Source organism: Cavia porcellus, unplaced genomic scaffold (assembly GCF_034190915.1).
Source record: "Cavia porcellus strain 051 isolate PalLab524CR breed Dunkin Hartley unplaced genomic scaffold, mCavPor4.1 scaffold_16, whole genome shotgun sequence".
Classification (NCBI taxonomy): domain Eukaryota; kingdom Metazoa; phylum Chordata; class Mammalia; order Rodentia; family Caviidae; genus Cavia; species Cavia porcellus.
The window spans coordinates 10,578,136-10,603,888 of NW_026947499.1; the positions used below are offsets into that span (position 1 = coordinate 10,578,136).

At 55.2% G+C, this 25,753-nt stretch overlaps 1 protein-coding gene and 1 long non-coding RNA gene across 6 annotated transcripts; one reads left to right on the plus strand and one right to left on the minus strand.

The window, feature by feature from the left end:
• Positions 1-1,464: 1,464 nt before the first annotated feature.
• LOC100722126 (2'-5'-oligoadenylate synthase 3) lies at positions 1,465-25,345 on the plus strand. Of its 5 annotated transcripts, XM_063225677.1 has the most exons (16): positions 1,471-1,718; positions 3,465-3,747; positions 5,296-5,471; positions 10,679-10,917; positions 11,671-11,824; positions 12,182-12,502; positions 13,580-13,862; positions 16,506-16,681; positions 17,162-17,397; positions 17,683-17,827; positions 18,866-19,039; positions 20,589-20,874; positions 21,491-21,672; positions 22,138-22,376; positions 23,164-23,311; positions 23,442-25,345. In XM_063225677.1, the coding sequence occupies exons 1-16, from the start codon at positions 1,551-1,553 to the stop codon at positions 23,451-23,453; spliced, it is 3,222 nt and encodes a 1,073-aa protein (XP_063081747.1). In that variant the 5' UTR covers positions 1,471-1,550; the 3' UTR covers positions 23,454-25,345. The 5 variants fall into 5 exon arrangements, 4 of the variants coding, with proteins under 4 accessions (XP_063081748.1, XP_063081747.1, XP_063081749.1 ...); XR_010039634.1 differs by lacking the exon at positions 22,138-22,376 and having other exon boundaries at positions 1,465-1,718; XM_063225678.1 differs by lacking the exons at positions 22,138-22,376; positions 23,164-23,311 and having other exon boundaries at positions 1,465-1,718.
• Positions 1,713-3,516, minus strand: LOC134470633 (uncharacterized). The gene is made up of 3 exons (XR_010039635.1): positions 3,333-3,516; positions 3,053-3,142; positions 1,713-2,798 (listed from the first exon to the last, which is right to left on the minus strand). It is a non-coding gene; the product is annotated as an uncharacterized LOC134470633 (long non-coding RNA).
• Positions 25,346-25,753: the final 408 nt, after the last annotated feature.

Genomic DNA, 25,753 nt, shown 5'->3' on the forward strand with positions numbered 1-25,753 from the left:
TGAAGCCGCGGCCTCCAAGAACGGTTTACTTGCTACCCTTACTGAGTTCCGCAGACTGAGCCTTCTCCATGTCATGCTCCTGCATTTTGCAGAGATGCTTCTCTCCCCACCCGGCCGGCCAGCTCAGGTTGCTCACGTAATTCCCGCCATCCTCACTGTCACTCATCCCTGAGCCACCCTTCTTCACAAGATGATAGATTCTGGGTGAGGCCTTGGGTCAGGGCCTTTGTCCGCACATCCTCAGGGGGATTGGGCTTAGAAACCCTTGGCTGCCCTTCACTTGGACTATGTCTTGGGGTCTTCACTGTCGCTGCGGGCTGCATTGGAGGTGGTAGATTGGAATTAACTTGCTGGGATTCCAATAACATCTCAGTGGGATTATAAATATAATGTTTGGGCTGTGAGGAAGACTAAAAAAGGGGTAACAATACTTGGGTTACAATACACATATGCCTCATAAGGGAGCAGTCTGTGCAAAGGCCCAGTGGCAGGGATGGCTGTGAGGCCCTTGGGAAATCAAAAGTCATCAAGGAGCGGAGTGGGGTAGCTGAGGGGAAAGGTGACCAGACAGCTAGAGAGGTTGGATTGATTTCCCAGGGCCCACAGAGTGCAGGCCGAGTAGGTAACAAAGTAACCAAACAGGAAGTGACTGGACACAGGCCCAGTCTACAGCCGCCTCCACGCTGAAACCCAGCATCAAGATGCTCCCAGTGCAGCAGCGGAGCTCAGCCTGGCTTCTGCCTCTGGTGCCAGCTCCTGGGTCTCCACCCCCCCCATCTCCCAATCCTGGGCCTGAGGGGCCACATTTGGGTGGGCGTGACAGCAGCTCAGGGCAGACTGGGACTCCGACGGGCCCCTCTGCCTGCTGACCTACCCTGGACAGAACCCGGGGCCTTGCACGCTCCTTTCCAAGGGCTCCATGGAAAGTATTTAGAGCAGCGTGGTCTAGTAATGGGTCACAAAGACGGTCGCATTTTCCAGATGAGCAACCAGAGGCCTGATGGCAGCTGGCGCGAGCTGGTCCAGACAGGCGTCAGGCTCAAACCCCAGGCCCTCTGACTGCACAGCGCTTCCTTTCACCACCTGAAACTGTTGCCTGCTGTGGAGACGGCAGGACTCAGGCCCAGGGAAGCCCAGTGACCGCCGAGGCTGCCCAGCAAGACAGGGACGCAGCCGGGAGAATGAGGGTCTCCTCCTGCAGGCCAGGGTGCCAGCCCTTGCCCGAGCCGTGGGGGTTCCGGCCATCCTGGTAGCGGTTGGCACCGGAAGCCAGGAGCCTGTTATCTCGGTTCCCACAGCTACCTAGTCGCCTCGAGGAGCAGGGGGTGGAGGTGAAGGGGGGTGATCCCATGGAGGACAATGCTCAGTAGTAATAAACTGACTTTTCAAACTAACTGCGAGGGCCCAGTGCTGCTGCAGAGAGAAATGAGGAAAGAGAAACCGAGGAGGAAAAGGAGGAGGCGTGGAAGGAGGAAGAAACGAAACTGAAAGCCTGCGCCGCCGGTTCCCCGAGGCTGCACTCCGCTGCGCCCTCACTGCCTCCTGTCGCCATGGACCTGTACCGCACCGCGGCGCTGGCCCTGGACGCGCTGGTGGCGCGCGACCTGCAGCCGCAGCCCGAGTTCGTGGGGGCCGCGCGGCGCGCTCTGGGGACCCTGGACGCCGCCCTCCGGGAGCGCAGGGGCCGCCAGGGGCCGAAGGTGCTGAAGACAGCCAGGGTGAGCCGCGGGCGGAGGGCCAGGTGGCCAGGTGCCCCGCGGAGCTCGGCACAGCCCGGCCGCAGACTCCACGCCCACCGGGCAGATGGGGAAACTGAGGCACCGGGAGGCTTGGTAGTGTGCAAGCCGCCCAGCAGAAGGGGAGTCTAGTGCCTCTGTGGCCCCAAGGCTGCCTGTCCTTCCTTCACTCATCCCCTCAGTCAGGTACCCGGACTGTGGCCTCAGGCTCGCCCTGCGCTCCCCTAGGCGCCCTGTCACACTGCTGCTGTGGCCCTTTGGTCACCCGGAGAAACGAGCTGTGAGCTGCCTCGGGGAAAAGCCGGGTGTCCCTGGGTGGGTTTGGGGAACCTGGCTGTGGCAGGTGGTAGAACCCCAGCTTGGGACTTAGTACGGGACGCACGGGCGTCCGGGCCCTGGTGGCTTCTAGCAGGCACCTGGGAGAGACTTGGGGCTTAGCTGTGAGGCCCTGAGGTAGACAGGAGAGGTCTGAGGGTTCAGGAAGCCCTGGCATCCGCAGCTCCCCGGAACCCCGTGGCTGAGCGCCGAGGCTCGGAGAAGTTGGCAGAGGGTGACGGAGATGGGCTTCCCCTGGGGGCGCACCCAGGGGCTCGGGATGCCTTCCCCAGCCAGAGGGCCCCACAAGGGATGCCTTCTGCCCGGCCAGCCAGGGCTGGGGGCCAGCCTGGGGCTTCTGGCTGGACCAGAGAGCAAAGGAGCCCTGCAGACAGACCTGCAGGTACTCCTACACGTATCCCTGCCCCCAATCGCTATCACCCAAAACATCTCCAGATTGGTCTCTTGGGACACGATAACCTGCTCTCAAGTGTCACAATTTTAGCCCTGTCCCCGAGGATGTGTCAGGGCGAAATGACACATTGTTCCCCCAAAGAGAAAAAGAGGGACAAAGCCATCGTCAAACTCCTCTCTCTTTTTGCACAGGATTGTAAATCAATGCATGGGAGAAAAAAGAGGGGAGATTTGGGGTGACTCCTGGGTCCCTCCTCCAGGGCTCGGGGTTGAGCAGTAGCGGCTCCTGCCTCTCGTGGGGAGCACGGTGACGGCACTTTCCCGGCTCGGTTGCTAACAAGAATAAATAATTTAATAATAAACGAACTGGACGATGCCCCGACATTCACCCTAATCCTGTGCTCACAGTGGCCACAGCCATCCAAAGTGGGTGCCAGCAGTAAACAGGCTGGGATTGGGGTGCTGAGGTCCCCGCTTTGGGCCAGCCAGGGGTTCCTCCTAGAGGACCCACCCAGGTCCTGCGTTTGCTGGCCATGTGGCTCACTTGACCCCCCCCCCCGAGCCTCTGTCCCCATAGCTGCTGTCACCTGTAACCGCATCGAGGTCACCGTGTGTTGGAAGCCAGATGCCAGGGGTCAGAGGTTGGGAGTTTGCTTCCCACATCCTGGAGCAGAAAACTTTGGAGAAAGAAACACTGGATTTTCAGAATGGCTTTAGAAATTTGGTGAATCATACCAGTTTTTTATGTCCCCCAAGCAAAGGGCACAGACGTGGGCATTGCAAACCAGAGTTCATTGTGCTTTTGTAAAAGTTAACATTAAAAATTGAGATTTATAGATTAAAGTTGCTTCTCTTGAAAACTCCTACCTGGCTGCCTCGGACCTGCGCTCCTGTGCTGCTGTGTGATATCAGATACTTGAGCGGCTTCACTGCCTCACCCAGGGCTCGGGCCAGCCCCTACTCAAGGGCGCTGGAACCGGGGTGTTTTTGTCTCTCCAGGGAGGCTCCTTCGGCCGGGGCACGGCTCTCCGGGACGGCTGTGACTCTGAAAGTGTCGTCTTCCTTGACTGCTTTGAGAGCTTCCAGGACCTGAGGGCCCGCCGCGTGGCGGTCCTGGAGGACACGCGGCCCCTGCTGGAGGCCTGGCAGCAGGACCCCGGCCCGGGTCTCAGTGTTCAGCTCCCTGCTCAATGCTCACCCGGGGTCCTGCAGTTCCGACTGGTGTCCGAAGACCTTGAGAACTGGATGGATGTCACCCTGGTGCCCGCCTTTGACGTCCTGGGTGAGGGATCCCTTGCCCGTTGCAGGTTTGGGGGCAAGACTGTCACCCATTCTGGCCCTACCATAGCACAGTGCTCTGCCCCTTCTGAGCCTCGATTTCTTGGCTGTAGCTCTGGGGCTTGGAGCAGACAGGACCCAGGAAAGCCTCCTTCCTCCTCCGTTGGGGCGCCGGTGTCCAGGGGCTTGGTCCTTTGGCCCTAACAGAAATGCCCCAGACACAAAGGCTGATGCCCAGGTGGCTGGCAGCAGGGCCCTGGGACAAGACCCGAATCTGAAAAACCTTACCTTTTATCTTGAAAACAATAATAGGATTTTCACATTCTCCTCCTTAAGTGTAAAAATATGCCTAACAGGAATCCATCTTACAGAACTGTGGGAAGAATTAATGCATTAATATAAGTGACAAATCTAAAAGAATCCCTTGCACATGAGGAGGCGCATGTGACAGTCTATCTCTGTTTTGCTTTGCTTTTTGAGGCAGAGTCTTGCTAAGTGAATTTGCGAGCCTCCTGCCTCAGCCTCCTGAATGCTAGGATTATAAACACCATGCCACCATGCCCAGCAGAGTCTTTGCTCTCTTCATTTCTGCCATTACTATTATTTTTAGTTACCTTGATAATCCTGGCAGACAGCCACATCCCCTTGTACCTGGCACACGGGAATTGGGTCCAGGACACCTCAGGGATTACCCAAGTCTGTGTCCTCTCCTGTCTGCTTTAAATCACTCGTAGTTTATTCAGGATACCCGACACCACCCAAGTCTTGTGTGGACGCAGCCTGTGTCATTGAGAAGCAGGGATCCGTCCTGACAAATGATGCTTTAGGCGATGTCACCACTGTGAACCCCACGGGATGCTCTTGCACCAACCCAGATGTGCACCCCACTGCACATCTACGCTGTGTGGTGTGACCACCGTCACATGCAGCCCACTGTGGCCCAAAACATCATGACAGCCCCCAGCTGGCACCCTCACTAGGATAATGACGAGGGACAGTGCAAAGATTTTCCGAATATTTTTGGTCCCCAGTTGGTGGCATCTGTATCGACAGAGGTCACGCCTGTCCTCACCCATCAGGGCTTCACTGCTCCCAGAAGGTGACGGTGTACGGCTGGGGTTGGGCTACAGGCAAGACAGGTACTCATCATCACCCATATGACAGTCAGCATTCTTTGTCTGTCGCTCCCCGGGGACAGTCGCCTCTCCCCAAGGCAGCCTTTGTGAAGTGGCATCTCCGCACTGCTGAGGAAGGAACGGGGTGGCAGCTTCCTCTGGCCACTGGAGGCACTGCTGTGCTCAGCCAGCTAGCAATCTGCTACCTGCTCCAGGCGACCAGGGAGACCGCCTGCCACTCAGGACAGAGGGAGGGACCTTCCCGATGTCTTCTGGGGCGCAGTTACCTCCTTGCGCATCCCGAGACGCTCCGGACACTCTGCCCTGTCCCCCTCCAGATGCTCCCCGCCCTCCTGGCCCCGGTTGAGCTCAGCGCTGACCTTGGCCTTTGCCTTACCCTGGGCACCTCTGGCACTCACGGCTCTTCATGCCCACAGGCCAGCTCAACTCAGGGGCCAAACCCAAACCCCAAGTCTACAGAACCCTCCTCAGCAGCGGCTGCCAGGGGGGCGAGCACGCCGCCTGCTTCGCGGAGCTGCGCAGGAGCTTCGTGAACACGCGCCCGGCCAAACTCAAGAGCCTGATCCTGCTCGTGAAGCACTGGTACCGCCAGGTGAGGCTGCCGCCCGGAGGGTCCCGCTGGGGACCTGCGACCGTCCGCCTGGTGCTTCTGGGACAGTCAAATGCTCTTTCCTGTGTAGGGCCCTTCACCTCCTATTTCTGGGGAGCCCCGTTCTGACCGGAGCCGCGGGAGACAGGAGACCAAACTCGAGCAGGATCAGCTCTCAAACTTTATTACGTACAGCGAACCGGACCTGACAAGGTCCGCCACCCTCGGTGTTGATTCCTCTTCCGCCGTTGGGGGCAGGAACAACCTCTTATAAGGGGAAGCAGTATCCAATCACAGAGAAGCGCGCCTAACAAGCTGATAGGCTAGCGTCACGGGTAACTGGGCAGATATGACAATTTGGCGGGCTTGTTCAGGCCGGGAAGAACCCGGAAGCAGGAAATGGGCGCCATTCATAGGCGGCTTCCCACATCTCCCCCTTTTTTATTTATTAAAATAGGATGGTCTGTGGGTCCCTCCAAGGTGTCTATGACCTTGTTGCTGTTAGACACCTAGGAGTGGGCCTACCTTGTAGGCCGAGGCATGAGAGAATGTAGAGGTCTATACCCTGCTGTGCATCACCTTGTTTTGTGCATATCCTTGCGCCAGGACCATGCTCAAGGTGAGTGGTTCATTTTTTCGCAGGGCCAGGCATATGCGAACCGAACCTGGATGCATATAGACATTCATTCCTGCCTTCCCCCCAACCTTTGAGGCGGATGGCACTGCAGTACCCTTGGTCTCGCATCTCAATGCCAATAATTTGACTCCAGAAGGGACCCCTGGCCTTATAGGCCATGTATATCTGAGTGGAGCCTGTCTTAGGTTGACCGGGAGGGCTTTTCCCGTCTTACCCGTCATTGGCTTGCCCACTCAGCTCTTATAGCTGATGTTCTGCAATGTGAAGGAGATATGCGGCGGCCTGCTGGCCTGATGGGCCACCTGCTGCCATTTGCATGGCTGCCATAGCTGTGATCTTAACCTGCTGCTGAGTTTGTATGAGGCGATCTAACAAGCATTTAATAACCACAAGCCCCACTAGGAAGGCCACGGCAATCAGGATCCAAGTAGTCAGGTTGGGTCAGGAGAACCAGGAGGTGACGCGTTCCCACAAACTGGCTATAACACTGCCTAAAGTTGATAAATCGAACCTGACTGGACCTAGTTGGATACCGTCCATATTGTCAAGTTCCTGACTTACTATGAGGGACAAATTGTGAAACTTAGGTAGGTAGGTGTCTTGCAGCCAAGCTGTCATATTTTTAACAATGTTGGTCAAATTTGTGCGAACAGGGGTGATTAATAGGAACCCACAGAATAGAAAAAGCTCCAAACCAGACATTTTAGTTTGCAGATGGTCTCGGGTGCTGAGCGTCGGTCCCGGAAGGGTCGAGTTGACTTGTGTCCGCGGGCTTATCCTCCTGTGCTTTATCAGGAACTGGTGGGGAGTTTACTGCTCGCGTCAATCTTTCCGGGACCCACAGCGGTTCGCAGCCTGGTTCCTGTGGGAAGACACAAACCGCACCTCGGGTCCAGCTAATCACTGGATCCGGGCCCATCCATTGTCCTGTAAGGACATCTTTCCATCTCACCAGCCCTTTGTCGGCCGGGGACGGGTTATTGTGCTCCATGGCAGGGGAATGATTATTGTGATTAAGATTTAAAAAATTTATGGTAAAGAGTGCCAATGATATTCTTCCTTTGGGCGTTAGGCCATGGCCTATTCCCTCCTTTTGTTTTTGTAAGACATCCTTGAGTGTCCGATGGGATCGCTCAATGATGCCTTGTCCTTGGGGGTTGTAAGGAATGCCATGTTTAAGAGTGACTTCCATTTGTTGACAAAATGTCATAAAAATTTTGCTGGTATAGGCAGGACCAATGTCTGTTTTTAGTATATTGGGCTTTCCCCAAGGAGCCCAGGCTGCCAGGCAATGATTAATAGCGTGGGTGGCCCTTTCTCCGGGTTCTGCCGAGGCAAACATAACCTGGGAGGCGGTATCTACCGAAACATGAACATATTTAAGTTTTCCGAATTCTGGGATGTGTGTAACATCCATTTGCCAAATATGATTTGGGCGAAGTCCTCTTGGGTTAATGCCAATAGATTGTTGGGGTGAAGAGATCACACAAGCTGGGCAATACCGTACAATCTCTCGTGCTTGTGCTCTCGTGATGTTGAAGCGCGCCATGAGGGTGCGGGCATTAACATGGAACTGAGAGTGGAATTTTTGGGCTGCTTCCAGAGGGTTGGGAAAGGTGAAGACCCATATCGGGCGCGTGGCCGAGTCTGCCAAGGCATTGCCCTCCGCCAAGGGCCCAGGTAAATTAGTATGGGCTCTGATATGTGAGATGAACACTTTTGAGGTTCTATTCCATAGCTGATGTTGAATACCTAGGAATATGGAGGCTACCGTTGAAGAGGGTTTAATGGGACCCGCCATCTCCAGAACTTGGAGAGCATTTACCACATACTTGGAGTCCGACAGGAGGTTAACATCGCCTGGAAAGCGACGTAAGACCTCCTGTATTATCTGGAGCTCGACCACCTGGGGTTGGTCTGGAGTAAATTGGATAGTTTTTGGCTCTTGACCCATAACCACATACGCGCCTATGCCTGACTTGGAGCCGTCTGTAAATATTATTGGAGCTCCAGCTATGGGGTGTGGGGACGTGACCTTAGGAAAGATCACAGGATGCACGGTGACAAACTGGAGCAGGGGGTCTTTTGGGAATTGATTATCTATGGTTCCCTGGAAAGTACACCGAAGGATCGCCCAGGAATCCAGGCATGTTGTTAAGGTTTCAATTTGATCTCTTGTGTATGGCACATGTAGGGAGGAAGGAGGCACCCCAAAATGTTGTATAGCGCGTGAGATGCCCTCTAGAGAAAGGGAAGCGACCGCGTCTGGATAATGGTATATTTTAAGAGTTTAAGGAATACAAAACTCAATAAAATGATATTGTCAATTCTTCATCTATGAACATAAATCCCACTAGGAATTTTCCCACTGTAAAATGTGAAGCTTTGGCTCACAAAGATTTAAATGTCCATATATTTCAAACAAACATTCTTGATCCTGTCTGTACCATGTGAAGGGAAGCCACAGGTGTCCTAAAACAGCCTTGTGACTAGAAATCAGATCAGACAAAACAGAAACAATATCCACAATTCAGAGTGATACCACTTTTATATTTGAAAGCAGTGTGACCCTCAGCCTCTGGGCGTTGGTGCAGTGACACACACTGCTCGTTTGCAGCTGACACTCATTCTGAGTGACAGGTGTCTGCCCAGTGCCAGTTGCTAAACATTTTGAAAATCACCTCTGCATTAAAATAACTATGTCTCTAAAAGTTAGGAAAATATGAGGAAAACTCAGGGTTCTTACAACATTAGTCAAGATTCTTTAGAGTAAGATTAGACTACATTAATAATGGCGAAGCGAAAGCGAAACAAATGCAAGGGAAAAGAAAAAAAAAAAAGACCGGCGTCCACCCGTGTGGCGCTCAAAATCTGTTAGGTGCGTCCACCCAACCCAGGCGATCCAGTACTCACCTGTCCCGGGAACCGCTGTATCTCACGTAGCTGATCAGGGTGAAGAGAAGAGGTGCTCGGGGCCTTCCGTTGTTATTGAGCCGGGTTCTCCGTCGTACCGCAGGTGACAGCAGTCGCGCCCGCGCGTCGCTGAACCTTCCCCGTGCGGGCCACCAGATGACCGGAGCCGCGGGAGACAGGAGACCAAACTCGAGCAGGATCAGCTCTCAAACTTTATTACGTACAGCGAACCGGACCTGACAAGGTCCGCCACCCTCGGTGTTGATTCCTCTTCCGCCGTTGGGGGCAGGAACAACCTCTTATAAGGGGAAGCAGTATCCAATCACAGAGAAGCGCGCCTAACAAGCTGATAGGCTAGCGTCACGGGTAACTGGGCAGATATGACAATTTGGCGGGCTTGTTCAGGCCGGGAAGAACCCGGAAGCAGGAAATGGGCGCCATTCATAGGCGGCTTCCCACACCGTTCCTGTACTTTGTCCATTCCCACCCGGTTTAGCTGTCACCTCGTTGATGATCTGTCACAACTCTTTACATATTGTGGGTGCTCATTTTCTGTTAGGAGACAAATCTGTGCTCCCAGTCTGTGGCTTGTACTTTAGCTTCAAGCCCCTCTGCCTGTGAAAACATGTGAATTCTGATGTTGCTAGACGTACTAATCTTTTTCTTAAATGAGCTCTTTTGTCCCTGCTCTAAATCATTCTCCTGCTCTGTCTTTCTAAGTCTTTCCTCTCATGACAGGACTTTGATCGACTGAGCTTGGACACTTCCTGCCCAGCCCCAGGAACCCGCGTGTGTGTCGTTGGTGTTTGTTGATAGATTCTGTGCATTGGGGGAGGGGTGTCCAGCTGTGCCTACAGATGAGGGGCTGAGCACCCCCAGAATCTCAGGGCACATATACCAGGGCACGTACACCACTCATTGTAAGCCAGTCTGGGCATGGGGAGAGCTTGGGTTCCATTTCTGCTATAGACGCTGTGTGGCCTTGTGCAAGCTGCTAGCCTTCTCTGGGCTTCTGTTGCCTCCACTTATGCATAAAGGAGAACTAGGGTCTGTAAATATTCCTCACTGTCTTCCCGCATGAACAGGATGCTCCAGGGACAGGAAGTGTGAATAGCCTGGTGCTTACTGAGAGGGCAAACTGGGGCTTCTCTCCTGGGTGCTGGAATGGTTCTAACAGGATCTGGTGGGGGGACACATGCGTCACAGCCCCAGAGAGCACGTGGCTGGAGGGAGCCGGGCCCCTTCCTGCTGGGCCTCTAGCCAGGCGGGCCACCTCCTGGTGAGCCCCAGCCCCAGCGCCCAGTCTCGCGCTGCCCAGCCAGCCCTGGTGCTCTTGCAATACCTTCCTTGTCTGTGCAGCCCCCGGTTCTGGGTGCAGAGTCAGCATCGTGTGTTAGGGTGGGGACAGGGGACAGGGTGCTGGAGGGACAGTTTGAGCTTCTCTCGTCAGTCCCCTCTGCCTCCTGGGGGCTGAACTCAGCCCTGCCCCATCACAGGTGTCCAGCACTGTGCCCAGCCTCCATCAGCGAGGACGGGGTTGGGGGGCAGGGAATGCCCTAGGGCAGGTGCGGACACAGCGTCCAGGCCCCAGCTCAAGAGCCAGCGGAGCTCTGCAGAGAGCCGCTGCCCATCCTGCTGAGCCCCGTCCTGCCTGCCCTAGGTGTCCTCACAGGAGGCCGGGAGGAGCGCGCTGCCCCCCGTCTACGCCCTGGAGCTGCTCACCATCTTCGCCTGGGAGCAGGGCTGCAGGAACCCCAATTTCAGCCTGGCCCAAGGCCTCCGCACCGTCCTGGGCCTGATTGAGCAGTACCAGCAGCTGTGTGTTTTCTGGACCGACAACTACAGCTTGGAGGACCCTGTAATTGGGAAGTCCTTGCGGCAGCAGCTTGAGAGACCCAGGTAATGTCCAGGACCCACGGATCTCCCGGCCCTGGGTCTCAGTGAGCCGATCAGCAAGGGGAACCCAGGGCCCAGCTAGGGAAGCAAAATGCTGAGGTTTCAGGCCCAGACACACACTGGCTTTCCTGGGAGGCTGGGAAACATAACCATGCTGAGCGCATGACGTATTTCCAATGTGCCTGCCTTACTGAGCATCACATGCACAGATTTGTTAAAGTGACACCACCGGCCATCCCTGCAGAATACCCCCCCATCAGTGATGCCCCAAAGATAAGCCTGTTCTAACTTTTATAGTTACAGTCTTTCCTGTTCTTCAGTCTTAATTACAGCATATCCTTTGTGACTTCACTTTCTCCACGTTAAGTCTGCACGATCTATCCAAACGTTTGTGGTTAATCCCTTTTGTTGCTGCATAATATTCCACTGCATGGATTGCTCATGATATGAGTTTTGCCAACTGATGATGGATGTCCGGGTTGGTTCTCATTGGAATCTATTACAAACACAACTGTTAGAAATGATTAGTCTTATATATGTTTTGAATGTGTTTGCATCAAATGGTTTAGGAATGAAATTTCTAAGCCCCAAGGTATAACTCGGTGCCTCATTTTGCAAATGTGGGAATAGAGGCTCAGGGAAGGTCAGTCGTCTGCCCTGGTCACACAGCTGCAAAGTGCAGGGTGGTGTTGGAACCGGTACTGCCGGACTCCAGTGCCCCTTGCTAATTGGGACCTCATGTCCCGGGAACTGCAGGCCTGTGATCCTGGACCCGGCTGACCCCACATGGGATGTGGGCAGCGGAGCAGCCTGGCGGTGGGATGTGTTGGCCCGGGAGGCCGCGTCCTGCTATGACAACCCCTGTTTTACGCAGGCGACGGGGGACCCTGTGCAGCCCTGGGACGGGCTGGTGAGTGGGGGTCTCCCCAGAACCCTTGGATTTGCACAGTTTATGTGCTCAGTGTTTCTGAGCATCTGCCATGTGCCGGGCCAGTGGCCTGGATCGGGACTCCACAGCAGGGGCAGCAGGCTGGTCAGACATCCAGGCAGGCACATAGAGGTCCACTGCTGGGCTTTTCTGCCCACCACAGGGAAGGGGACCCTGACAACAGCACCTGGTCCTTATCTGCACTAAGCCCCCATGTCCCTGTTCCCCCACTGAGCCTCAGTCACCCCAAGTGTGCAAAGAGAGGAGGCCACTGAGGGGGAGTCAGGTGAGCATAGAAACCTGAGCACCCACTGAGGAATCACCCAAACTCCCTCCCAGGACCTTCCGCATGCTGGGAGTGCAGCTGTGAGCCACCCCAACCATGGAGACCTGCCCCAGGAAATCCCTGAGCACAGCAGGAGGCACAATACCAAGCCCCCGAGGGCAAAGAACAAGCAACCACCTCCTGCCAGTGCCTCCCCCTGGGTGCCGGGCACGGCCCCAGATCTGTCGCGGGTCTCCCCCAAGGAGCTGGACCGCTTCATCCAGGACCACCTGAAGCCCAGCCGCGAGTTCCAGGAGCAGGTGAAAAGGGGCGTGGACGGCATCCTGAGCTGCCTCCGGGAGCGCTGCACCCACAAGGTCTCCAGGATCTGCAAGGTGAGTGGGGCAGGTGAGGACAGGGATGGGACCCCGAGAGGGACCACGGCGGGAGGGCAGGGGTGACGGCAGTGCAGCGGGGACAGGGTGGCTTGCTGGCTGCAGGTGGACCAGAGGAAAGTGAATGGACTAAGAGCTGGTACACAGGGACCCAGCTCACCTCCCTAGCTCAGCCATGGCATCCGAGCAGCACGTTGGCCTGCAGCCGGCAGAGGGCGCCCCACAAAGTCCACCATCTCAAGACCTTTCCAGAAAATCAGAATGGCTGTGGTCCGGGCTTGGGCCCCACTGTAAGCAGAGCTATCATAAGTGAAGGACCAGCTGCGTGGTTAACTGCAGGCTTTGCTCTGCTTTGGTTTCTAGAAGCATGAGAGTGGCCTCAGGGGCGGCAGGACTGGGCCCTGGCTCCCTCTGACCCTCACTGACGGCACACTGGGGTCACCAGGCACACAAGGCCTCTGGCCAGGCACTCGTCTCCTCCCCCTTAAAGCCCTGCCCCGATGTTCACCTCTGACCAGGAAACTGAATTAATTCAAAATTCCCATCCCATCCCCCCCCCCCCCCCGCACAGGTGCATAGCATCTCTCAGGAAACCCTGTTCACCCCTGCACCTCCTGCCTCTGTCCCTGCCTGAAAGGTGTCTTCCAGGAGAACACAATCCTCTACCCACTCACTCGTACCCTGGCCCATGTCAGTGCTTGACACATATTTGTTGCATGAGTGGGTCAACAAGCCAAAGCACTAATCCACTGATTCACTTAACACACATCTGCAGGCCCCCTTAGGCTCTGGGGCCCCAGTCTGGTATCTGCTGGTCCCTGTGTGCGGGCTGCTATAGATGCGGGCTGAGGATGTCGGGTTGAGGACCTGAATCCTCCCCGCCCCAGCTGTGCGCGGCTGCACATCTGTCTGAGTCTGCTTGGGACCTGAGGATCAGAGGTCACAGGTCACATGCAGCCTGCCTCTGCCAAGTGTCCCTGGACCTGATGCCAGCGAGAGAATTATTCCCGGGGTGCAGGTGATGGGTGGGAGGCTGACCTCGGAGGGCCCCTGGTCTGAGCAGCTGTCTCTCCGCAGGGCGGCTCCTTTGGCAGGGGCACCGACCTGAGGGGTGACTGTGATGCTGAGCTGGTCATTTTCTTCAATGACCTCACGGGCTTCAGGGGTCAGGGGCCCCGCTGTGTGGAGATCCTGGACGACATGCGGGCCCAGCTGAAATCCCAGTGGCAGGACCCAGTCCCTGGTCTCAGCCTCAAGTTTCCTGAGCAGAAGGTGCCTGGTGCGCTGCGGTGCCAGCTCGTGTCTGCAGCTTTAGGAAGCCCCGTGGATGTCAGCCTGCTGCCCACCTACGATGCCGTGGGTGAGAGGTGCCCAGCCTGTGCCTGGGAGAGCGAGAGGGACCCAGGGTACCGGGAAACATGTCCCGGCACACTGACCTTCTCCTCCTCATCTTCCTATTCAACCACATGTGGACAAGTACTCCCCATTATCCACAGCAACCACCACTGTGAAATCTTAGTCAGTTAGTGCTTCCCCTCTGCAAAGATTTTAACCATGACATGTTCCGAGCTTACAGAAAACTCCATTCACCACACACCCACGTAGTCCAACAGGGTATAAAGTAGTAACGACCCACCACACCTGCTTGGAATTTTCTTTCATTTTTATTAGTTTATGCATTGCAGCGCTGGGGGTTGAATCCACAATGAACTCCCCTGCCCCCTATTTTTAAAATTAAATCTTGTGATAGGGACTTGCTAAATCTAAATCACCCAAGCTCATCCCAAACTTTCAATCCTCCTGCCTCAGCCTCCTAGGTGCACACCGCCGTGCTGGCTCGAAATTTTGAAAAAGGAAATTCATATGGTGATTTCTTGCCGCCTTTTTAGGGGGCTTATTTTAGGACTCTTTTTTCCTATTTTGGGATGTGACTCTTAGCTTGGAAACTGTCAACCTTACAAATGCAATTAATGCCACACATTTCTTTTAGGAATGTCAGCAGTGACACACAGTTCGATACACAAAGCTCCTGTCATCGTTCAGGTCTAAATCTTTGGAAGTTTTAATTGTGGCATTGTAATTGGCTCTGCCTTCCGTGAATATGAGGAAGCAGGCTTCCAAATGAGTGCTCTGGGAGTTTGTTCCTTTGTTTGCTTTCCGAATTACCTCTTTTTACAGTAGTCAGAAAATGTTTGTGCTCTCAGTGTGCTGGGATTTGCTGTCCCTTTTAAGCCTGAGACTTTGCCTGAAAACCTGTCTCACTTGAATCAAGCTGCTATTTTTGCCCTCGAGATCTACTGTCTTCTGACCTCTGTTCTCTGATTATAAGTTCCTTGTTTTTTTAAAAAAATAATCTTCATTTGAGGGCGAATTTTTGTTTGCTAGTTCTGTTTGAACTTTCCTTTTAGTAACATGTCAGCCTTTCTCTTGGTCCACAGAATCCAATTTCCCATTGACACATCTGTGCCTGGATCCCAGCGGAATCCAGACTTCCTGGATCTGAGAGCTCAATCCCCGCTTTAGTTTGGGGAATATATCTCCCAGTGTCTCTGTGAATATCGCTTCTCCTCCATGCTTTCTGTTTTCTGCTTCTGAGATTCCTACAAGAGTATAACTCACTCCATCTGATTTCCATCTCTCATCTTCCCATCTGTGTTTGTTTTTGTTTTGTTTTGTTTTAGACAGGGTTTTGCTGTATCACTCAGGCTGGCCTCAAAGTCACCGTCCTCCTTACGTGGCTGGGACTAGGTGGCGGGATGTTAGGTGTGCACCAGGGCACCTGGCTTCCCCGGCTGCCTCTCGCAGGTGTCTATCTGCTTCTCCCTACTCAGATCCATATTTCCGCTAGTTCCCCTCAGATGTGGATCTGCTACTAATCTGTGGCCACTGCACTGTCCAGTTTCTTGGCTTGAGATCCACCTGGGAGATTAGTAAACAGCTGCACACGCGTCGGGGCCATGTACTATACCGTACTATGTAGGTACCGGATCTGGGCCCTTGTCCCTTCCTCTCTGGCACGGTCCCCTTGTTCTGGCGTCTTTGTCCTCCATGCCCTTCTGCCATGATCTTTCTGCCTGGGCACCAGCTAAGAATGAACTGAACCCTTCAAGACTGTAAGCCAAATAAACCTCTCCTCCTTTAAGCTGTGGGTGTCAGGTGTTTTACCCAGCAATGAGAAGGCTGTCTAGCACCCTGTGCTCATTATTTTTAAATTTCAATATTGCTTTTTGCTTCTAGTTGTTTGGCTTTTTCTCAGATCAGTCTATTTCCTCAAACCGCGTCAGTTATCACATTGTACTTCAATTTCTGCATCTCTTGCTTATAGACATGTTTATTTTCATCTCTGTGATTGTCCAGTACCTTGACTCTTCTCAGAGCTCACCCTCCACCTGACTCCACCTCCTGGTGGGCCATGTCCTCGGTGGGTCATCACTTTTTACTGTGAGGTCCACAGACTTTCTCTCCTCTTCCCTGTCAGTTTCTTCCGCTGCGGGCTGGGCAAAGAGCTCTGACGGGACCAGGTTCTCAGTCTGCTTCTACACTGGGTTCCGAGAGTCTCCCTAATTTCCAGGCCTGTTTGTGGGTTCATTTAGCAGCCTGGGATATTCCCAGCACGCCAATGTAAACTCGGGCTGCACACCGCATCCGGCACAGGACTGGGTCTCAGTGTCTTGGGGGGGGGGGTGGTATTTTCTTCCAAAGCACATGCTTTTCACCTCTATGTTACACAGGGTTTTTGGATCAAGAGTATCCCTCTTGTGCATTATCCGGTAGCTTAGTGAAATTATTGAAAAGCGTCCAATTAGTAGTAGTAGTAATTCAAAAAAAAAAAAAAAAAAAGGTTCTGCATTTAGCCAGTGCTGTGGTTTATCACAAAATTAATGTCGAAATTAATCACATTCAGCAATGTCATTAATGGAGCTAATGCTGAATGGATGGCTGGAGAAACACTGCTGTCCTCCTCTGGAGTTGCAAACTCAAGCAGCATCTCAAATCTCCACAGGGCAGCTCACTTCTGGCGCCAAACCCAAGCCCCAGGTCTACCTGGCCCTCCTCAGCAGCGGTTGCCAGGGGGGCGAGCACGCCGCCTGCTTCGCAGAGCTGCGCAGGAGCTTCGTGAACACGCGCCCGGCCAAACTCAAGAGCCTGATCCTGCTCGTGAAGCACTGGTACCGCCAGGTGGGTGCTCGGTCCTCTTCCCGGAAGCGGCTGGCGAGGCCTCAGCCACTCACCTTCTCTCTTACAGATATGGCGGTCATGGCAACAGCGTGAGCCAATCAACTCCTCCCTTACACAGACCTCTCCTTTGGTCTACATAGACCTCTTATTGGCTGTCCAAAGCAGAAAGCCCGCCTACTCCGTCCTCTGCTCCTGCGCGGATATGGAAGCCTCTGTATCTTGTCTCCATAAAGCGCAGAGTCCTCCTTTTTGTGTACCCGGCATTCACCCCCTAGTCTAGCCTGTCCTTCTCTCTCCTGCACACACTCCAAATGATTTCCCTCAGTTTACCCACCTGTAAAACACCCATGAGTCATCACCCAGGTCCTGTTTTCTCTGTGGTCTGCTTTGTGCCTTCCTCTCCTGTCCAGTGCTCCGGCCGTGTTCTGCGTGGGAGGTGAGCGCCACAGCCACTGATCCCTGATTGCCTTTGTGCTCTAGGTTGCAGTTCAGAACACAGGTGCCTCTCTGCCCCCTGCCTACGCGCTGGAGCTCCTGACCATCTTTGCCTGGGAGCAGGGCTGTGGGAAGGACAGTTTCAGCATGGCCCAAGGCCTCCGAACCGTCCTGGGGCTTGTCCAGCAGCATGGGCAGCTCTGTGTCTACTGGACACTCAACTACGGCATTGAGGAGCCAGCTCTGAGAATGCATCTTCTGGACCAGCTTCGGAAAACTAGGTGTGTACCTGCTACCCCAGTCCCTGTCTTATGCCATCTCGTCTTCCTCCCCGTCCTCCTCTCATCCTCATCATCACCGTGGAATCTGTGTATCCAAGAGTGGTCCAGAGTGGGCTTTGGGACCCGTGGGTTGGATTACCACAATCGAAAGTCACTCCTGTATTTAAGGGGCCTCCCAGGAACGTCCCCACGGAGGCACTGGGTGAGCTGGGCCAAGCCTCGCTCCCCTTCCCAGCCCCTCCTTTCCCCGACTCCCACCTCCCAACCACCTGCTCTGCCCCCCAGGCCTCTAGTCCTGGACCCGGCTGACCCCACCTGGAATGTGGGCCAGGGCAGCTGGCAGCTGTTGGCCCGGGAAGCCACAGCCTTGGAGAAACAGATCTGCCACATGAGTGGGGCCGGGACAGCGGTGGAGCCCTGGGATGTCATGGTAAGGGGCTGAGGGGTGCTGGCAGGTCCACTTTGCCTGCAGTGGACCCATCCCTAGGTACCAGGAGGCTGGGTGGCTGATGATTACAGCTGTCCCTGCCTCTGGGAGGTTGGCCTCCACGAGAGGCACATGTTGCCACGACCCAGCTGGACCTATGTGACGTGAGTACAAAAAGCCCCGTTTATTTAAAGGTGGGATCAGTTCACACTCCTGAACTCCGAATGGGGTCGGAGTTCAGGAGGCAAACTGCCTCCAGCAGGGTCCCCAGTCTTCTACGCTCCTTCCCCAGACCCCGATGCTGTCCGCATCCCCACGTCCTGAGAGCCTGACCTCGGTCTGTCATGTGTACCATAGTTCCCATGTTAGGCTCTGCTGTTAGAGGAAATGACCTAAGACCTAAGCTCCCAGCAGCTCCCAGACAGATGTTTTTTGACACTGTAATGCAATGCCTGAAGCCGGAAAACTTTATAAAGAAAAGAGGCTTATTTAGCTTACCGGTCATGGGATTCAGGATGGTGGCGCCTGGGTCAGCTCAGCTCTGGGGAGGACCCCATGGCTGGTGTGGGTTGAAGAGATCTCATCCCAGGACAGGCAGGCTGTTTTATAACAACTTCCTCCAGGAGTTTCTGTGACAACTGCTTAACTCCTTCTAAGCCAGGCCCCCAATTACTCCCACTAAGCCCCACCTCTTAAAGTGACCACGCCTCCCACACAGGAGCCGGGGGTGTGACAGGCAACACCAAGCCACAAAAGAGATGCAGGCATATTTGCTGTTCTGCAGCGAGTCTCAGCAAAAGCACTGATGCTCCAGGCAACCGTGAGACGTGGGTCTCACTGTTGCACCTGTTTACAATGGGGAAACTGAGGCTGTGGCAAAACTAGAACTTGAACTCAGGTCCCTCTCATGCAAACTCAGGACCCACCAAAAAGCTGTGTAGGAGCCAACGCGTGCCTTGTCCTCAGCATGCGGCAGGCACGGGGCTGGAAGGTTCCCTGGGACCCGTGGGCCCAGCAGGCCCCAGCTTGTTCTTTCTACAGCCCGCGCTCCTGCACCAGACGCCTGCCAGAGACCTGGACAGGTTCATCAGCGACTTCCTCCAGCCCAACCGCCAGTTCCTGGCGCAGGTGAACAAGGCGGTGGACACCATCTGCTCGTTCCTAAGGGAGAATTGCTTCCGGGACTCACCCATCAGGGTGCTCAAGGTGGTCAAGGTCGGTCCCCGAGCCCGGGCATGGACTCCTGTGGTCACCTGAGCCGAGGTCAGGCCTAACCCACTCTGTGACTGACGCAGCCACCAGGACCAGGCTGGGCTCAGAGGAGGAGCCAGAATGCAGTCACGGGGTGGTGAGGAAGGGCACAGACAAGTCCCACAAATCTCTCACTGCTGGGATGCCCAGCTCCAAAGAGGCAGCTTTGCAATGTGCTGCCCAACAAAACTGGGAAGGCCGGGAACAGATCTGCTTTCAGGCACAGCTGGATCCAGGGAGTGGAGACTCAAGTCTCCCCTGCATTGCGGGCTCTGCTGTTTTTTTTTTTTAAAGTAAAAGCCTGACAGGTTTATTTCTAGCATGACAGTCAACATTCTGATTTCCATAAAAACTGCAAAATCAACTGCTGATTAGGACAGGCCCTTCCCATAAGTGGTCCTACGTATCCAGAGAGAGGACTTTTCCTAAAATTCAAGTGGAAGTCTTGGGATTGTGGCTTGAGTTACAGCCAGTGACTGAGGCTGAGAGGTCCCCGGCTCCGAAGGGGCTCCTGGGTCCCCTGGAGCTGGCCACATCCATACCCCAAGGGTGAGGGTGGGGAGCTATGGTACCCCTGAAAATGACTAGGATTCTGATTCCCTGTAGAAAGGGGCTGGGATGGTACAAGAGGTCACATCATCCTCTGCACGGTGTCTTCTGTGTGACTTTGGTTTATAAGGGAGACCAGGGTCAGCTTGGGAAAAAGCGCTGACGGTGTCCGGCAGCCACAGTCCCAGGCCTGCTGAGGTGCTGTGTGGCCCCAAGGAAGTACCCTTCCCTCTCTGGTCCTCACTTGCCTATTCTGTACGTTTGAGAAAAGCAGCCTGGCTCACTGGTTTCCACCCCCATTTTTACCTTGAACTCACAGAAGTTCTTTAAAAATATACACTGCTGTCAGTCTCTGTGCCTGGCTGAATTAGATCCCAGGAATAGGAGTCTTTGGTCATTTTTTAAAAGCAGTGCAAGGGTTAGGATATAGCTCAGTGGTGCAGCGCCTGCTTAGCAAGCTCGAGGTCCTGAGTTCGATTCCTGGTAAATCACCCCCCAAAAACAGAGATACAGACAGACTTGAGAGGCACTGGCCAAAACACACAAGCAAAAGCTCTCAAATCCACCCAGCGTCAAACAGTAATGAATAAGAAGTTTAAACCTTGTGTTTACACAAGGTTTCAGCTTACTGGTGACATGCTTATAGTCTTACTGTATTTTAAAATGTAAAGCCGGGTGTGGTATCTCAAATCTGTAATCACAGCACTTGGGAGGCTGAGGCAGGAGGATTGCTGTAATTCAAAACCAGCCAAGGCTACATAGTGAGTTCAAGGCCAGCCTGAACTACATAGCGAGACCCTGTTTCAAAAACAAAACAACACAAAATAAAGTAAAACAGAGAGGGTGGGTGACTTGCCCAGGGCCACACAGCAGGCCCCGACTGGAACCCAGCACCCGCAGGCTGGAGGGCGGCAGAGGAGACCTCGGGGCTCAGAGCTTGAGCCGCCTGCCTTGTCCCACCCAGGGTGGTTCCTCGGCCAAGGGCACAGCGCTGCGAGGCCGCTCAGACGCCGACATCGTGGTTTTCCTCAGCTGCTTCCGCCACTTCACTGAGCAGGGCATCAAGCGGGCCGAAGTCATCTCGGAGATCCGCACCCAGCTGGAGGCCTGTCAGCGGAAGCAGCAGTTTGAGGTCAAATTTGAGATCTGCAAGTGGGATAACCCTCGAGTACTGAGCTTCACGCTGACCTCCCACACGCTGCTGGACCAGAGTGTGGACTTCGACGTGCTGCCAGCCTTCGACGCCCTCGGTGAGGTTCCGGGGACAGCCCGAGAAGGGGAGGAGCAGAGGTAGGACGGGCCTAGACGGCTGCAGAGGTTGTGCACTGCACAACCAGGCCACACCTGTTCACACTGCAGGCACGGTGGAGGTGTAGGCTCATTACGGCCTTGCTGCAAAGTGTCTTCCTAACTCCCCCAAAGATACCCCGAGCTGGGTTCCATCCCAGCAATTCCACCAGGTGACTTTCACTGATGAATGTCCCAGGCCACGCCCATGGCCACTTAGAACCCCGTATGCGTCTGATGAGGAACCCCTCAGGGGCCCCCAAACCCGAAGGTGGCCTCGCCCCCTGCCGCACACCACGCGCGACCTGCAGGTGGCACTGCGCGAGCGCCCCCTGCGTGGTCAGGAGGGGAGCGCAGTGTAGACGGGGAGCCCCACCGCAGTGAGCGTGGGCAGGACTGGACGAGGGAACCCGGGTGTCACCAACTGGAGGCCAGGCCACACCACCTCCCTGGCTCCCCAGGGGCCTTAGGGGATCCCCCCCCCCCCCCCCGCTCAGGGGTTCTCAGAAACGGACCCCGGGACTCCGTGGCAGATGGAGCTACGCAAGTGACCGCGCCCTCCTCCTGCCCACGCTCCAGGCCACCTGGTGTCCGGCTCCAGGCCTGAATCCCGCATCTACGCGGACCTCATCCGCAGCTACAGTGTCCCTGGCGAGTTCTCCACCTGCTTCACGGAGCTCCAGCGCGACTTCATCGTTTCGCGGCCCACCAAGCTGAAGAGCCTGATCCGGCTGGTCAAGCACTGGTACCAGGAGGTCCAGGTTCGGTTCGGCGTCCCCTGGGCTTCCCAGGGCCAGGCAGGGCTCAGCCACCCCCGGAACCCCCGAGTAGCTGAGCAGAGCAAGGTCCCAGAACTAGGACAGTGCTCCGTGTGTGTGTGTGTGTGTGTGTGTGTGTGTGTGTGTGTGTGTGTGTTTGAGACACAGTCTGGCTATGCAGTTCAGGCTGGGCTTGAGCTCACTGTGTAGCTCAGGCTGGCCTTGAACTCACAGCAGTCCTCCTGCCTCAGCCTCCCAAGTGCTGGGATTATAGGCAAGACTTCAGTGCTCTTATCCACAAAATGGGAACCATATAACCGTGCCGATCAGGGAGGGTGATGCCTCAGAAGCCAGAGGGCACCTGGAGGTCTCGATAAAAGTCAGGGTCATTGGCCTTGTCCAGAAGAGGCCCTCCTGCAACTCAGTGTTGCTAAGGTAGATCAGTGCATCTCCTTTCTCCTGTCCCAGAGCAAGAAGATGCCCAAGGGCCGGGGTTCCCTGCCCCCCCAGCACGGGCTGGAGCTCCTCACCGTGTATGCCTGGGAGCAGGGCGGGCGGGACCCCCAGTTCAGCATGGCCCAGGGCTTCCGCACCGTCCTGGAGCTGGTCACCCAGTACCGCCAGCTCTGCGTCTACTGGACCGTCAACTACAGCGCAGAGGACAAGATTGTGGGAGAATTCTTGGAGCGGCAGCTTCAAAAGCCCAGGTCCAAGTGCTCCCCACACCGCAGAGCCGGGGTCGCAGGGCCGAAATGGCTCCTTTCTGGAAGTGGTGTTTTGGGGAACCAGGCGCCAAGCGCTCAGTGCGCTGGTCACCTGACACGGGGCTTCCAGCTGAAATGCAGGACCCCACACTCAGTTGAGTTTCAGCAAACGATGAATAACTTCAATGTACACTGGGACATACTTAGGCTTTTCAAAATATGCTTTCACTCTTTACTTGAAGCTCAGTCTCCCTGGGCGCCCTATGTTTGTATTTATGCACTCTGGCGCCCCTGCCAGTGGACCCAGCACATACTGAAGCTTGTCCCAGGCTGTGGGATTCTGCCTGCCTCTGAAACACATGCAGAGATACTGGAGATGGTTTCCAAAGCTCATGATACATCTCCAACCAGCAGGCCACATAGAGAGGTGTTGAAAAAGACTGATGCGGTGATTTGCATCTGCTTAAAGGAGCAGCCTAATCCATTAGTGGCGTCTGCCTGGCTGCAGGAAGGGAAAGTGACTGACCAGTGATTGATTATCAGTGCCTGGGTACCTGTGAAGAGGAAGCAATAGTACTGTGATAGATTAGTAATGTCTGCCCGGGTGCAGAATGGGACCATGGCCGTCTGTAGCTACTTTATATCGCTGCCCTAGTGTGTGGGCCTGGGGCACTGAGGAGTCTCTGAGCCCAGACCCCGGCTCCTGCAGAGTGTCAGGTGAGGGTGGGGAACAGTCCCAGGTGGATAGCTGGTGTCGCAGGAGGACTGATGGGGTGGAATTGAATCGTAGGCCCATCATCCTGGACCCTGCTGACCCGACAGGGAACCTGGGCCTCAATGCCCGCTGGGACCTGCTCGCCCAGGAAGCAGCAGCCTGTGCAAAGGCCCTGTGCTGCATGGGCATAGACGGTGCCCCTATCCAGCCATGGCCTGTGAGGGTAAGGATATGGGGCGCCCTTGGTCGTGGCCCAACAGTGACACTGTGCCTCAGTTTCCCAGCTTGTCATGTGGGCTCAGCCCCTACAGGAAGGCTGGGGTGACTGATGTCTCCTCTAACACCTCCTCCAGGCCGCCATGTGAGGTCCAGGAAGTCAGAAGTCACCTTGTGTGGACGGAGAATGGACGGCAACCCTTGGCGAGGGGAGGCCCAGGACGCCCTCCAGCTGTGCCCGTGTGTGTGCACGTGTGTGTCCACACCACCCTCCCCAGCTCAGCACCACCTTGTTGCAGACAGGCTCTGCCTGCCCCTCCCTCTCCCCATCTGACTCTGCAGGAGGAGAAGCGGCCATTCTGTGATCCGTTAGCAATGTCTGCCTAGATGCAGAATAGGGAAGTGGCCACATATGGCTTCTTGTCTGTCCCTGCCCTGCAATGTGTGCCTGGGCACTGGGCATCCCTAAGCCCCAGGCCTGGCCGCCGCATTTCCAGCTTACCCACCATCCCTGGGCTCTCTCCTACCTGTGCTGCTGCATAGAGTGCCTCCCTCCTCCCGACAATCTGTCTGTCCTAGTGGCTTCTGCTTTTCCCAAATCCGAGCACTTTTATCAGGAATGGCAAAGCGTCTCTACCCATTTGTCAGCCACAATTAGTGACACAGGTTGCCTGGAGCTCTGTGTTCTTAAGGATTCTCTAGAAAGACCTTTGGCTTAGAAGAACAACCAAATCAGCTAGTGATGTCTGCCCTGGACGGAGCATAAGAACCTGGGATACAAGTGCTATGCTTGATTTGCATTTTCTGAACTGGACACAAAAGATCTCACTGGCCAGTACGTGCCAGGGCCATCAAGGTCCCAGAGCTCAGATGCCTGGAGCAGAGCATGATGGGATTGGCTGACTGTGTCTGCTGCAGATGGACATTATGAGGACTTTCTCCACATAACTTGTCCCCTAGTGTACACTCTTTGTGCCACAGCCTTTTGTTTTGTTTTGTTTTTTGGTGGCACTGGGATTTGAACCCAGGCCCTTGGCACTGAGCTACATCTTCAGCCCTTTTGATTTTTTTTGAGTCAGGTTCTTCTAATTGCCCAGCCTGGACTTGAGCTTGTGGGCCTCCTGCCTCCACCTCCCAGAGTGCTGGGATTATGGGTGGGCACCCCCACACCCTAATTTGCTGGAATGTCACCACTCAGCTTCTGTCCCCCTGAGCTGTTCAAAGCCCAGTCACGAGTGCTGAGCTGGCTCCTCTCTGCAGATCCACTGGGCAGACCCATCAGGTCCAGGCAGGGGCCGCCTCTGGTCTCATACCCAACAACAGTGTCCTCAGTAGCCAGGGTTTTGCCCAGGACACAGAAAGCACTGGACACAGGAAAGGGTTTTACCAGGGGCACAGAAGGCAGCAGCCACTGCTGGGCTGGTTCAAATATTAGGCCACTAGAGCCTAATCAGAGGCCACGGTGCTGCTGCCGCTGCCACCACACCTCACAGTGGACAGTGCTGGGGCCGGTGCTCCATTCCTTTTCATTGCCAAGTAATATTCCATTGTGTGGCCAGACCAGCACTGGCTATCTGTTCACCCACTGGTGGGCACGTAGGCTGCACACTGGGGGCACTCCCCAGTGACTTTTCCCAGTGGGCTTCCCAAGAACTCATCCCTGATAACCAATAAAAGATGTAATCCCAGACTGGGAGAAAATGCACTGTACCAGCTGGTGGAATTCCTACACAAGGTTGCATTCGCCTCACCTATGATAAGGTCAGGGTGGATGCCTGGGTTTGGATGCGTGCTCTGTGTTTGTGTAACAAGGCATCCTGTCCTCAGGGGACATAGGCTGACACATTTCAGAGTACGGGGACCTGGAATGATCCGCACCATGCATTCAGAAGTCTCATCAGTGCAGCTCGTGGGAAGGTTAAGGGGCGGACGTGAGCTATTCGGGCTCCAGAAGAATGTGAGGGCTTCTCTGTCATCACTGTACACATTTCTTGCCATGTTGAATCATTTTAAAATAAAATGTTTTTTAAAGAACACATAACGTGTGGGCTTCAGACTCGAGCCACGCTGCAGTCAGAGGCAGCCCTGCTGGAGAGCGCGGCTGGGCGAGCGGAGTGGGTGTCTCGGCCTCCCTGGGCCTCCCCCGGGCAGGGCGGGTGCAGGGCTCCGAGCTCACACCCGGAGGCAGACGGGAACCTGAGTGGGGTGGCCCTGCCTGGCTGTGCAGCCTCGGGCAAATCCGCCCCGCTGTGGGTCTGGGCTCCGGCTGCCCTCCCGGGGCTGGCCCTGCCCCTGCCCCTGCTTAGGAGTCCACCCCTCCTCCGGCTGAGCCTGGGCCACACGAGGGACACACCCCGGCCGGGCTGCTTCATGGATGTCACTTCATGTTCACACCGAGAAAGGCACTGTCTCCCCGCTGGACAGGTGGGGACATCGAGGCACTGCAGGG